The sequence below is a fragment of the Zonotrichia leucophrys genome, chromosome 3 (assembly GCF_028769735.1).
Source record: "Zonotrichia leucophrys gambelii isolate GWCS_2022_RI chromosome 3, RI_Zleu_2.0, whole genome shotgun sequence".
Lineage (NCBI taxonomy): Eukaryota > Metazoa > Chordata > Aves > Passeriformes > Passerellidae > Zonotrichia > Zonotrichia leucophrys.
Window position 1 is genome coordinate 89,561,865 of NC_088172.1, and position 12,058 is coordinate 89,573,922.

Genomic DNA, 12,058 nt, shown 5'->3' on the forward strand with positions numbered 1-12,058 from the left:
GGGGCCGCCGGGCGCTTCCGCCGCAGCCGCCGGCCCAGGGGAAGGAGCGGGGCGGGATGTCGGCGGTGCTGGGTCTGGAGCGGCCGCAGGTGGTGTCGCACGTCCAGCAGGCGCTGAGCTACACCGTGTTCGATTGCAAGTGGGTGCCCCGCAGCGCCCGCCTGATGTGCCTGGGCAGCGCCGCCCGCGGCACCGGCATCATCCAGTTGTACGAGCTGCACGGAGCCCGTCTGGAGGTGCTGCGGGAGGTGAGCACGGTCCCTCGGGAACAGCTGCCGGGACGTTTGTCCAGAGCCCGGGGATAAAAAACAGGAGCTGATTTGCGTATTAAATGTGCTAATTCACTGATACTCCGTCGTTTCTTGATAAGAAACGCTCACCACAATTCCCTGAAAGGTTGTAGCCGGGTGGGAGTCTCTCTTTTCCCAGGCAACTGTTGACAGAACTTAAGCTGCTGAGGTTTCGATTTGACATTAGGAGGAATTTCTTCACAGAAAGGGTGATTAGACATTGAAATGAGCTGCCCAGGGAGGTGATGGAGTCACCGTCCCTGGAGATGTTTAAGGGAAGACTGGATTTGGCACTCAGTGCCATGGTTTAGTTGACAACGTAGTAGCCGGTCATAGGTTGGACTCGACCATCTCAGAGGTCTTTTTCAACCTAACAGGCTGTGATTCTGTGATTTTGCTTACTGCTGTAGGTTGTTTTCATGTGTTGTGTTATGAGTTTCTGGTTTCTGCCTGTGTTTGGCTTTTTTGGGGGTGTTTTTTCGTTTGTTTGGGTTTTTTTGGGTTTTTTTTTTGTTGGGGTTTGAGGTTGGTTGGTTGGGTTTTGGGGCTTTTTTGGCTGGTTGGTTGGTTTTTTGCTTTTTTGTTTGGTTGGTTTTTTCTCTCAGATTGACCTCTGAGTGTTCACTTCTTCTGAGACGTAGCAGTTCCTCAGGTGCATAAGGCCCCACTAGGCCACAAGCAGAGTGTTCTTCCAGACCAGTAACCTCGGCCCTCTGCTTTTCTGTGCACAAGGACGAAACTCAAAGTGCAGCTTGCCTTCAATAACATTTTGGTAGTATTTTGCACCAAATATCCCATGTGTGTGTCGCTGACCCTTGCCCCTGTACACTCCTGAGAACTGTGTGGCCTGCGGGTGTGTTTGCCTTTTCCATGTGCTGACACAGACATTTCCTTTCTTTAAAAGATCGAAAAGCCCAAACCTATAAAATGTGGAACTTTTGGGGCTACATCTCTGCAGCAAAGATTCTTAGCGACAGGAGATTTCGATGGAAACCTTAACATATGGTAAGCATTTTCTGGAAGCATTTTTACTTGATATTGTCCATGTCTGTCTGAGCAGAGGTTTCTGTTTGTGGATTTTGCATGAGATGCTCTCCATGCTGCCCATGCGTGGTTGGGACCTAGTGCAGGCTTCGCTGGCTATTGTATTTGGACCATGCCTGTTTTGTAGAAACAACACAGAATTCTGCACCATGTTTAATTCAGTGCTGCTTCACTCCCATCTTCTGTGTGCAGCTACAAAAACCTGTTAAAGTTCTGTGAGGTTATCCTCTGATAAAGGCTTTTGAATGGATGCATGAGTACAAACAAGAGGTTGTGTTCAACCTAAATTTCCTGTCTAGATTAAATATATATTTTTAATCCTGACATTTCAAATATTTCCTCTATGTCCCTGAATTATTGGTGTAATTAATGTCCTGGTAAATTTATGGTCAAATAAAGTAGTAGAGTCAAAAGGGGATTTTTTTATTATCATTATTATATTGCCCTGTGTCAAGGAGCTACTGGTTCTTGTTGGAATAGCAAGAATTACATGGACAGCTACTGGTTGAAATGTAAAGTTAAATTCTGAAGGATTCTCAAAGAATGGGAATCGGTGGGAAAGAACCATGAAACTCATGGCTGGATACAATAGTCGCCTATTATTACTGAAGTTAGCAGTAATACTAGTCACCTATTATTACTGAAGTTAGAGTAGTCAGAGCTAGGTGGGGATCAATGAATCAAATTATTTTATGGACCTACTGAAAGTAAAGATACTTGGAGTATCTTGATCTGTAGTGTGATTCATTTTTGAGCCCAGCGTGTAAAACTGGGTCTCAGTGGTTGCTGTGGTGAATCTCACAACTGCCTTTACAAACAGGGAGGTTCAGAACAGAGCCAAATCTTTTGGAGCAGTCCAAAGCAGTAGCCAAAGAAGGAATCAAACAAAGACTCATGGTTCTTAGTGGGGATATCCATATTTGTTCTCACCGTTAATTTGAGCTTTTATGATTTGTGCTCAAGTTTCCTTTCATTTTTATACAAATCCTGAGTGTCAAGGAAAAATGCCATGTTTTCTGTTCTTTTTCTTTCTTGCCTAGGAATTTAGAAGCTCCTGAAATACCAGTGTATTCTGTGAAAGGTCATAAGGAAATCATAAACAGTATAGATGGTGTAGGTGGCTTAGGAATTGGGGAAGGTGCACCAGAAATTGTGACTGGCAGTCGAGATGGTGAGTTAGTGAACTCTGCAAGTCTTCCCAGTTCGTGTGAGCCTGCAAGCTCTTGATGGCAGGGCATAGTCTGCCATCTGAACTAGTTACAAGCTGTAGCAACTAGTTCTTTGTACACTGTCTTTTGAATCTTTCTTGGGACCCATTTTCTCTAATTCTTCTAGAAGCCACAGATAAGCAAAAGGTACTGTTGTCACTGGGCACGAGACAGAAGGAACACAAACCATAATAAATGCAAAATATCAGCCAGAGAAAATACATCTTTAACAAATGCTTTCACTCTGTTTCTGTTTAGTTTTGTGGTTCTTTCTTATGTCTACAAAACAGTGCAGCTTGCTAGAGTTGAAAGAGTTGCTCCTGTCTTTTGAATGATTAAGATGAAAAGCAAAGGGCTTTCCTGGGAAGGTGAATACAGTATGACAATGTATTCCTAATACAAAATCTATTGTCTTTCTTTCCCAGGAACTGTGAAGGTGTGGGACCCAAGGCAGAAGGACACTCCTGTGGCTAATATGGAACCTGTACAGGGGGAGAGCAAAAGAGACTGCTGGACTGTGGCATTTGGTAATTGATCAGACTATGACCATTCTTCCCTCTCACATGACTGTATTTTGATGATTGTCAATGTATTTCAGGATGTTATGGAATACTTTATTTTGTATGGATGCATAAGTAGCACGTTTTACTTTTCTACACTAAAATTAAAGTTAAATTTATGTGTGGGGTTTTTTCTTCAAAATAAACCAGTTTTGTGGGTTTGTGATAGATGGGTTTTGGATTCATTCTCTAATCACTTTTGGTCAGCGTTTGTAGTTGGACTTGATCATCTTAAAGGTCTTTTCCAACCTAAATGACTTGATGATTCTGTGGTTTCACAGATAAGCTGCGCAAGCTTTATTTATGTGCCTAGAAATGTAAAAATAGTGTATCTAGCTGTGTGGTCTGGAAGGAGTGTAAATATTGCCATGTACAGGGAACTCACCACTGTTGAAGTGTAGCTGCAGCTACCAAGCATTAAGGAGTTAATTTAAGAGAAGTCCCTTGAAGTTTAAGAGCAAATTAAAGAAAACAGCAATGCTTGATGTGAGCTCTGCATTTTTCTTTGGAGAGAGCAAAGTTGCTTGTGTCCTACACAAACTTTTTCTAGACCCTTCAGGTTTGAAAATCATCCGGTTCAGCACATCTTAATATCCCAACAACTTGTTGTTGTTGTTGTTATTGTTGTATAAATGGAAGTTGAAACTGCAGGCCTGGAACTTCTGAAATTTACAGGCTAAAGAGGTTTTGTGTTTTCTGGTAAATTCTCTCTCTGTGTCCAGGTAATGCTTACAATCAAGAGGAGCGTGTTGTATGTGCCGGATATGACAATGGGGACATTAAATTGTTTGACTTAAAAACCATGTCACTACGATGGGAGACCAACATTAAGAATGGGGTAAGGAAATCACAAAAGTATTTTTCATTCCAGCTCCTATGTAGGATGGAAAAATTACAAGGACTCTGTCTGTGTGAAACTTACCCAGAAGATGTTTCTGCTGAGATTGTACCAAGGAATAATTTTCTTTAGGTTCAGCACGTTGTACCCCTCTCATTCTTGATGAGGACATTTTTCAGTGGATTAATGTTTTCAGATCAACATGTTTATTTCCTGTTTGATGATGATATTATTGTGGAATTAAGCAATCATTAATACATATTTACAAATTACAAAACACTCTAAATTACAAGACTGAATTTATCTTGTTCTATATCCAGGTTTGCAGTGTGGAGTTTGATAGAAAAGATATAAATATGAATAAGCTGGTGGCCACATCGCTTGAGGGAAAATTCCATGTTTTTGATATGAGAACTCAGCATCCAACCAAAGGTTTTGCTTCTGTTTCAGAGAAGGTATGGGGAGACTGAGAATTTCTTAATAAGAGACAAAGACAAACTTTCTAAATTCTAAACTACTGCAGGTGTAGTACAAATAGGTAAGAAATGCCCAGGTTACTTCATAATTTTTTTGTTTTGTTTGGTTGGTGTGGCTTTTTTTGGTGAGTTTTTTGTTGTTTTGTTGGGGTTTTTTTTGTTTTGTTTTGGTTTGGTTTTTTTGTGGATTTTTTCAGGTTTTTTTGGTGGTGGTTTTTTTATTTTTGTGGTTTTGGATTTTTTTGGTTGGTTGGTTTTTTTTAGTGAACAAGATCTGGTGGTAATTCAAGAAAAGGCACTTTTATGGTGAAGTTCTTTAGGACTTCCTTTTTTTAGAAAAGGCTGAGTTTCAACTTAGTATCTCAGTATTTTCTATACTATCATTCAGGGCAGATAAGGTGTTGGAAGTACTTGATTCTGAAGAATTCAAAGAATTTTTTTAGAGAACAAAAAAAATAAATACAAAAAACCCAACAAAATTTAACTTATTTATTTATAAATCATTTTGTAATAAAATGTGAAAATAGAATTTGTTGTTCATTTAGCACATTTAAGCTTTTCCTAGTGGACGTTTGCAGACAGATATACATTAAGTCAGAGGACGTGTTGGGGTTTTTCCCGAAGTGATTTCTGTTGCTATATGATCTTAGTTCCCTGGCTGAGGTTTGAGTTGTTGACTGTGTTTTGTTTGCACAGTGTAATATAGTCCCTTCCAGTAATGATTTTAAGAGATATCATACAGTGAAATTAACCATCCACTATGGGAAGGCCGGCCTCTTTTCATACAAGTGATCTCTGTTTTAAGATTCTGTGTCCTTTCCAATGAAGTTCATCTCCAAATGATTTCTGTACAATGCTGATTTCCTTTTGTTAGGCACAAAAATCTACAATTTGGCAAGTTCGGCACCTGCCACAGAACAGAGATATATTTATGACAAGTGGAGGATCTGGGAGCCTTCATCTCTGGAAATAGTAAGTGATCACTTCTCCAGCCAGGACTAAGAAACGAACCATTTAATGTTTTAAGAAAGAATCTTCCTAAAAATGATGAGTGTGGTCTGTCTTCCAACCTCATAATATCTGGTTAAAATTATTGCTTACAAATGCAGTAGAAAGGGTGATTTCAGTTTCAGTACTTGACCTGGAACTTTGAATTAATCCCTGAAAAATGTTACAGCACAGATGAATCTTGCCCTTGTTGTCTTCATGTAATGAAGATCTAATTATATCCTTGGTTAACAAGGTGAAAAATGGAAAAATATGGGTTTCTTAAAATTCTAATATGGTAACAGTTACATCTGAGAAAAATATTGAAAGCCTTGACTTAACCATTCTTATATTTACATTTTCTTACATTACATGGAAACATAATTTAATAGTCCTAAATGCAATGAATTTGGTGCATTAAGGTTCAGAAGCATAGTTGTGATGAAAGTTTTCTGGCTGTGGTAAAAGCCAACCAGTTAGAAAATGAAGATCTGTAGGATAGGGGTGTCAGGATTCAAAATTTCCCACATCCTTTTTTCTTTCATGAAATGTCTACTAAAGTATGCAGTGCAGATATAGCTAGATATGATTATTCATTACTTTTAAGACATTTATTTGCCTTATCTGTAGAGCAGGAAATAAAGAGGATTATGATGTGTTTGTATCAATACATTTCTAAGTAGCTGTTTTTGTTTACTTTCTCATTGGCAGTGAGTACCCAGCCCAGCGCTCGAAGAAAGATTCAGAAGGATCTGAGATGGGGGTGGCAGGGTCTCTTAGTCTCTTGCAGAATGTGACTCTGTCAACACAGCCCATCTCTAGCCTGGACTGGAGCCCTGACAAAAAGGGACTTTGTGTCTGTGGGGCTTTTGACCAAACTGTGAGGGTGCTAATAGTTACAAAGCTTAACAAAATTTGACAAGAAAACTAGAATTTCTGATGAGAAAGCAATATAGTTTGCAGTCTGTAAATATGGGTGGGGGAGCTGTTCTATTTCTAATTTAATTTCTTCTTTAATAAAACTGGATTAAAAAAATAGAAGCCAGATTTTTCTATTGAAAGATCAGATACGTGCAATCAGAGTTGTTTGGCTGATTGTGCTGTCATGACTTGAAGTTGCCTGGGCACAAAATTTAACCTTCTAGAAATGTGAATTTACAATGAAAATAAAATGTGCCTTTGTGTTAACACAGCTCTGTAATTGTAGAGTTCACTTGGGTTTGTGTTCAGTTTATTCATATTGCAAATCTCTTCATGCTTGTTAAATGCTTTGGCTTTATTATATATAGTGTTGTCCATGTGCATTCATGCAGTAGGAACCACTACAGAAACTTGTTGTGTTACTGGATTTATTAATTAGAATGTTTGTTAAAGTGACTTCGGATTCTTTACTACAATGGAGAAATTATAACAAAGGCTAAAGTACTCAGGTTTAAAGGAGTAAAGTTTTTATTGAAGATCATACTGAAATTAAACTATCGAGTAAAATGCACTGTTTTATTATTTTAGTTGGATTTCCTATTAAGTTTATATGTTCTGTTGCTTTTATATCTGTTTTCAACTTGATATTCTATAAATAAAATTGTGTAGTGTTTTCTTAATATGAACAAAGTATATTATTCAAACATCCAGAGATTTAGAGAAGTAATGTATAGAAAAACCTAACAGGCTAATAAAACCTAAACTTTGTGGAATGGAGAAATTCTTCATGTCTCTGTAGCAGAGGGTGGGCAGGAGGAACATTACAGTAGACCATAAGCAAAGTGTGTCTGTGGAAGTCCTTGGTTTTAGTAGGTCACTGATACTCTCCTCTACAAACTTAGGTTCTTGTATTTCATATTTAACAAGGGCCAGCAGGGATGAAAACACAGGCAATGTAGGCTAAATATTTTGTGGAAGACAAAGATTTATGAGATTCATTTGTCTTCCCTAAGACTTGATGGTTTGCTTTTGAGTGTAATATTTAGTATCTGATTTTTTTGACCCAAGTAATCCCATCTCCTTTTGTGCGTGGTGTAATATTGAGAGCATATTCTGAAATTATTTCAAATGTTGTCCTTCTTAGGGTGCATTCCAGCAGGAGGGAACCATTACTCTGCACTCTTGGCTGCAGCTTTGGGGGTGTAGAATTCAAAGAATTCAAGTGCTTTGGGTCTAAAATGCACTGTTCAAAGATAGCTTCCATTAGCTTTGTGCTGTAAATAAAATATACTCACTGAAAGGTGTGAAAGGCTGTGGAAATAGGTAGAAGTAAGTTTTCTCTCTTTAACAGTAACTAAATCAACCACAGAGTGAGGGAAGAAAAAACTCTCAGTGTAGGTACCTGCAAGGGAAAACAAAAATCTCCTGAGCATAGGACTGGGCTCTTGGTGCTATTTTTATGTACCTGTCCAGCAGCAAAAATGTCCCTTTTTTGTTCAAACAATTTTGGGGAGATCTAGTTGGATACAACTTAGAGTAAGAACTATTAAACAACAATTCTTAAAGCTCCATAGGCCTCAAAAATCTGAAATGTATGTTCCCTCTGTGCACTTAATTTTGAGATTCATTTTATTCCTTGTTTTGTAAATGAAGGAATGTGTTCCCCTCATGAGTAGAGGGGAACACATAGTTTCATGAAAACATGACAATTTGCATATAAAGGAGGTTGCAAAAAACAGAGCTGGAGGAAAGCACAGATGGAAGGTGGTGTGTCCTTGTTCCTTAAAGGTAAGTGGCTGTACCTGTGTACCTGCAAAATGAAAGACAGTTACTGTCTGGAGAGAAGAGCTGTTGCTTGTGCCTGTACTGTGCATCATCTCCTCAGCAGATTGGATTTCTGCTTCTTCGAGGCTAAACCAGAAAAAGCTGCCTGTGGCAGCCCAGCCTGCTCTATTTATAGTCCTTCCCCCTCTTGCTGAAGTGTGGCACCTTGCCTCTGCAGCCTGCAGAGCTGAAGTGTGTTCTAAATAAAATCATAATGCATCTGAGATGTCATGCCCAGACCAAATGCTCTCTGACGCAGCTCCGAGGAGTGCTCTGGAAAACCCCTGCCTCGCCCAAGGCCAAGAAATGGAATGTGCTCCCAAATTTGGAGTGACTGCATTTAACAAGTGCATCTGCCTGGCAGCTCTCGCTTGTTTCCTGTGCAAGCCACCCCTGTGTGCTCATGGAAGAAAAAATCTGTTTACAGGCATGACTGCAGCCCATGTACAGGGACATATTACACACTTTTGGGTTTGAGCTTTGTGTTTTTTTAATGAGATGCTGCCCAAATCCTCATCAATCAGGTTTGGGTCTTCTGTTTCACACCAGTATAGTTCTTTTGAATTTCACAATTTATACAGGTCCTTGGAGATTACAGCCCTCCAAGGTTTTCATGCATGGAGTCAGTATTTGTATACAATATATAGTTTTCATCACAGAAAAAAAAAAAAGGTAATTTACAGTTGAGGCATGACTTGGACCAAATTTTAAGCAATGTAAGGCAAGTTGTAACCCTGTATGGGAAGTTACAATGCTGTGCTCTCACCTCTGCACAACCACTAATTCTGTTAGGGACATTCTGGAATTGGTACAAAGAAGGAAGATTGGGAATTGCACAGAAAAAGAAAGAAAGAAAGACATGTGCTCTTCAGTGATTCCTTCAGAGACAGCAGACACAGCTTGTCAATACAGTTAAATTCATCTTCTCCAAATTACTGCTTTCAAATAGATTTCACAGCAGAGAGGGATTTTTGGTTAAGCTGACTGATCTGTAAGAGGCTTGTGGCCTGCATATTCAACTCTGTAATGAAGTTGTCTAAAGTTGGTATTGACAAAGCACCAGGAAAATACACTGATTAACTGCTTTTTTTACCCCATTATTAATCCTGCATTTTCTTGCTCGTGATGCTGTTACTGTTGAATTTTAGTAGCATTCACTTTAAACAGAACTGCCCACTCCTCAAAAATGTTCAGACTACAGTCTGTAGGTCTAGCATGTATTTAAAGCCTTTATACATGCCAAATATTGTGTAGTACCAAACTCAAATCCCAGTACATTGGGCAAGGGCAGCTGTTTACTCAGGCAGGAGCCAAGAGCTGCACTTGGAGTGCAGCACCAAGCATGGCTGTGGGACTGCCTCTGGCAGTGCAGGTTCAGCCCAGAGGAAAGACCAGATGGGATTTCTGTGGATCTGGGCCAGAGCTATTCGGCAACTTGGGATGGTGACCAGTTCTAGCCTTGGCTGTGACATGTTTCCATTCCTTCTGGCCTTTTTCGGAGCACCTACTTTCCACAGCACAGCTTGCCTTGGGAGTTGCACAACATTGACCCACAGAGGACACTGGATTAATGTTTCCTGATGGCTGCAAGAGTATCCAGAGTCTCAAGGGCACTGAGTAGCTGCCCTGCATTCTGGTTTCTTTCCTCCTCAGCCACCAATAAGACAATTGTCGTGAAGTTTTTGCAGGATCCTGCAGGAAAGGTGATCACAGCAGGGCATCTCTTCCCAATAGTATCCTACAGTATTACATTCTTACATGGTTGATCTGGGCCAACTGACCCACTACTTTGCTGGTGTGATTCAGGACTACAGCATGAGCAGGAGCTGCTTCTAATAGGCAATATGTGTGTGGCAGCCCTGCTTTGGAGACTAGCTCAATTTCACAGTATGGTCCCACATTTTATCAATCAGTCAGTCTCTGAGCCAAAGAGTGAGCCCACTGATGTTTAGCTTAGTACAACTACAGCCTCTGGGACAGATTTATCTTCAAAGAGTACTTTTCTCTCTTTCCAAGAGATCTCCCCTTCTCCTGCCTGTACTCCCCTGCCTCTGCGATCTTCATCAAATCTTCTGTCACCATCTCCATGTCTGGGAATTTGCAGAGGGAGCTGAGGTGCAAAACCATGTAAGGGCACATGTAAGTTCCCTCTTCTGTTATGCCTAGCAGTAAAAATAGCCTGTGCAGAATGTATGGATTGAGGTTCCCTTCCCAGAACAAAGTCTATTTCCACTCTTCTCAATGTGCAGGCGGCCATCCAAGGCTGTCACTCTCTGCTTTACACCCTGACTTCCTTCTGGAGTATCTATGTACGTTAAGGAGTGTTTTGATTTTCTAGAGCCTAATGATGGTGACAGAAAGGTTGAGCCTTTATAGGTGAAAATCAGGGGGGTAGGCCAACAAGTCAGATAACTTGGTGGAAATCTGTTAGAGATCATCCATCCAGGGTGAAGAGGCAGATGAAAGACTCTATACGCAGCTGAGCATTTCACAATTTCTAGTCCTTGTTCTTATGGGGGACTTCAACTTAACAGATGTCTTCTAGAAATATAGCAGAGAGAAAATAGTTGAGAAGGTTCCTGAAGTGTGCAGCTCAACAGAGAGTGTTGGCTGGAACTTGGGAAAAAAAGGGAGTTTATGACCCCTGGGAGAAGGGGCAGGAAACTCAGGAGGACAAGAATGTCATGAAGTTTTATGGTGGGAGAAAATTAGAAGGGCCAAAGCCCAAATGTAACTTTACCTGTCAAGTACCACACAATAAAAAAATCCTTCCTAAATAAATTAGCAACAAATGGAGGGCTAAGGAGAATCTCCATCCTTTATTGGATGCCAGAGGAAACACAGTGACAAAGGATGAAAGTAAAAGCTGAGGTACTTATTGCCTTGTTTGCCTCAGTCCTGAGTAGAAGACCACAAGTCTTACAAGAAGCAGCTGAAGGAGCTGGGGTTGTCTAGCCCCAGCTCTGGAAAAAAGAAGGCCCAAGGGAGACCTTATTGCTCTGAAAGGAGATTGTAGCCAGATGAGGGTTTGGATATTCTAGGTAATAAGCAACAGGATAAGGAAATGGCCTCAACTTGTGCCAGGAAAGATTCAGAGTGGATATTTGGAAAACTTTCTTTGCTGTGGTGAAGACATGGTAATCAAGCTTTGGAAAAGCCTGCCCAGGGAAATGGTGAAGTCACCATCCCTAGTGGTATTTAAAAGGATCATGTAGATGTGGCACTTAGAGACATGGTTTAGTAGTGGGCTTGGCAGTCCTGGATTAACTTGATGACCTTTCCTAAGGATTCCTTTCTAAACAATGGTATGATTATATGGTTCTTCAGAATGACAGTGAAGCTGAATATTTTTCATCACTATGAAAAGTCCATCAGCAGCATAAATAAGGTTATGGTTGCTTGTGATTTTAAGGTTATGAAACATTGAAAACATTCTGAAGTGAGAGGACGTGTGGGTTGCAGAAGAGCAGTAAAAACCCACAGAATTGCACAGCAATTGAGACATGATGGGACCTTTTCATGTGACAGTGGATCAGAAATAGTAGCTCAGCCTGTTCACCAGATTACATTGTAGCAGTTGCTCACTATTAGATTGACTGTTACAGCTTTGCAGCTGAAATTACACTTCCTTCAAGTAAATTCCTAGTTAACTCCCTAAGTCCCAGTTGCTTTTGGAGTGTCTACTTACAGTAAAACCCACCACTGGCAAAATTCAGGTATATGCAGCTAATGAAACCAGTTCAGTTGCCTCCCATGCTAAACCTTTCAGTTTTAGGTCATCGGTCTTCCTGCAGAGATGACAGAAACTCTCCTTGTTTCTTTCTAGCACAGCTCAACCAGGCAGGACTTTGTGGCCTGTTCAGCAGATGATGTGAGAGACAGTCACACTCCTGCCTTGCAGAAGACTGTG

The 12,058-nt window shown here is 40.4% G+C and overlaps 1 protein-coding gene across 1 annotated transcript; it reads left to right on the forward strand.

The window, feature by feature from the left end:
- The first annotated feature begins 9 nt into the window (after positions 1-9).
- DNAAF10 (dynein axonemal assembly factor 10) lies at positions 10-7,101 on the forward strand. The gene is made up of 8 exons (XM_064709204.1): positions 10-248; positions 1,195-1,295; positions 2,375-2,505; positions 2,968-3,069; positions 3,825-3,940; positions 4,261-4,395; positions 5,291-5,388; positions 6,115-7,101. The coding sequence occupies exons 1-8, from the start codon at positions 57-59 to the stop codon at positions 6,320-6,322; spliced, it is 1,083 nt and encodes a 360-aa protein (XP_064565274.1). The 5' UTR covers positions 10-56; the 3' UTR covers positions 6,323-7,101.
- Positions 7,102-12,058: the final 4,957 nt, after the last annotated feature.